A 2,286-nucleotide genomic window follows, 5' to 3' on the forward strand; every position below is an offset into this window, starting at 1 on the left:
TCTCAATCCCTAATCAGGCTAATGGTCTGTAGTTGATTGGTGACTGGGCTGATGGGTGAGATAGAGTAGACAGGCCTAAGGGGGATCAGACAGGAGCCTGACTCTCTGGCGGGAGCTAGAGACATGGTGGATACTAAGGCCTTAAATGGCTCCTGATTGACATGAGATGCTGGGATAAATAGCTGGGAGTTCCTCCCTGGGATCCATTATCAGGTGATTCTGCTGTCAGAGACATCACAGCTACTGGAGTTACTGTAGCTCCTGATTCAGAGGTTCAGTAGTTGCAGTTTTCTCCAGTGGAGAACCACTGCAGTGAGACCAGTTGTGAGCCCAGATGACCCAGAGGAGAGGTACTCAGTGGTGAGTTATAACACTTTCGTTAGATCAGTACTCTGTATGAAGTTAGGGTCAGGAATCACTGAGATCTCTGGAATATTTCATGTTTGAGTTGTTGTTTTTAGTTTCATCAACAATCTATGTTTTCTTAATTTGATTGTTTTCATTACAATGCCAACAATATGGTCTAAAAATACTAATGACATTAACTTGCCATACTCTAACTATTTGAAGACTTTGCTAAAAATGAGATAGAGAAAGAGCGTAATATGTTAGGCATTAGAGATAACCATGTGATGTGTGGTGTCTGTGTGGAGGTGGTGTGCTGTGCTGCTGTGCTGTACAGGGCTGTGGTCATGGCTTCACCCAGAGACACTGAGCCAGGCTTCAGCCGTCAACCTGCGCCGCTTCATTGGCTGTGCCGTCCGGGAGTTCACCTTCCTGGCCAGGAAACCAGGCTGTGGAGGGCTGCACATCACCACTGACGCCTGCTGGGGACGCTGTGAGACCTGGGAGGTGAGGGCAGAGAGAGGGAGAGAGTGTTAGAAATCAGTAGATGTTAACCAAATCAATCAATTGGAAAATATAACAGTAACTAAACTATGACGATTATTGAAGAAAAATGCATCACTGTAGCATGGCTAAAAGCTACATCTAGCCCTGACATAATAACGTAATAAGTCAGTAATAAAGTACTTTATTATAAAGTCATAATTGTGGAACTTGTTGAAATAAATGAACAGATGTTAATGTAAATGAACCCTGTTCTGTGTGTCTTTTCAGAAGCCTGTCCTGGACCCTCCCTACATAGAGTCATACCAGCGTGTGTGTACCTACAACGAGACCCGCCTGGTGACGGTGCGGCTGCCTAACTGCTCAGCCAACGTGGACCCCATGTACACCTACCCTGTAGCCCTGAGGTGTGATTGTGGAGTGTGCCTGACCAGTACCACTGAGTGCATCACCTCTGTCTGACTGCAGCACCATCACTGGCACTGGACAGGGAGAGCAGCAGCGCTGGACGTTTACTCTGTGGAGAGAATGGAAATCCCCTTTCTATTTCAAGTCATTATACAGCTTGGAAAAACTTGAAACATGTTAATAAATAATGTCAACTGAATCTGAATACTTTATTTAAATTAGATATAGATCACTCAGCTCTCTTCAGTAAAAAACGAAGATGAGAAGCAAGAATAGTCAAGACATTCAGAGCATAGTGGTTGATGATGAACTTAAAATCATTCATAAAAAGCATATAAACGTGTTTTTCTAAGCGTGATGAATATGTATGACAAGGAGTATAATATAATATCTGCCCACTCAACTGTCACTAAGGTGCTTCAGGGCTGTTTAAGATCTCATGCTTCAGGCAACTTCACTGTGCGGGTGGGGTTAGGGAGACTGTGGAGCACTCCCTAGACACTGTCACACACACTCGCTTACTTTGTCACACGCATGCAAAGATGCACACACACAAACGCACAGACACATACACGGGCACACACACATGCACACACGGGCACACACCTACTCCCTGTGGTGTCAGTGGTGTCATACTCCCTTATGGTTCATCACAAAATATTCAAACCTGGGAACATAAACACTCATCACCCCCTCGCCCCAGATAGTAATCGTACAATCTCCCTTGATTCATGCTTTTGGAGGTTTCATGTTGTGGCACCAGGATCATTCAAAATGTCACAATCAGGGGTCAACAGAGTTCCACCATCTTAAGATGGGAGACGTTACAGAGAGGGAATGTAAAATGTGGTTAAATATGGAAAAGCAACCAACTGTTCTTCCATCTTCAGTTCCTGTTTGACTACTCCTGACATCAGTAAAACCGGACAAAGATGCCTTACTTAAAAAATACATAGTGCAAACACGTTCGACCCAGTACACCTAACTTGGAGCAGTAACCAGACCTGGGCCTCTGTGCACTGTCATCTG

General features: G+C 44.6%; 1 protein-coding gene across 1 annotated transcript; it reads left to right on the top strand.

The window, feature by feature from the left end:
* The first annotated feature begins 205 nt into the window (after nt 1-205).
* On the top strand, nt 206-1,456 carry LOC135526946 (glycoprotein hormone beta-5-like). Its single transcript, XM_064955611.1, has 3 exons — nt 206-360; nt 654-852; nt 1,120-1,456. Exons 1-3 carry the CDS (start codon nt 335-337, stop codon nt 1,309-1,311), a joined length of 417 nt encoding a protein of 138 aa, XP_064811683.1. The 5' UTR covers nt 206-334; the 3' UTR covers nt 1,312-1,456.
* Nucleotides 1,457-2,286: the final 830 nt, after the last annotated feature.

This window comes from Oncorhynchus masou, chromosome 32 (genome assembly GCF_036934945.1).
Source record: "Oncorhynchus masou masou isolate Uvic2021 chromosome 32, UVic_Omas_1.1, whole genome shotgun sequence".
NCBI lineage: Eukaryota > Metazoa > Chordata > Actinopteri > Salmoniformes > Salmonidae > Oncorhynchus > Oncorhynchus masou.

What these genes read in the sequence shown, in the direction of transcription:
- LOC135526946 (XM_064955611.1), top strand. Translation starts at nt 335, where the DNA reads ATGACCCAGAGGAGAGGTACTCAGTG. An exon ending in CAGAGGAGAGGTACTCAGTG is followed by an intron (nt 361 to 653) that starts GTGAGTTATAAC and finishes GTCTGTGTGGAG; the next exon opens with GTGGTGTGCTGTGCTGCTGT. An exon ending in GACGCTGTGAGACCTGGGAG is followed by an intron (nt 853 to 1,119) that starts GTGAGGGCAGAG and finishes GTGTCTTTTCAG; the next exon opens with AAGCCTGTCCTGGACCCTCC.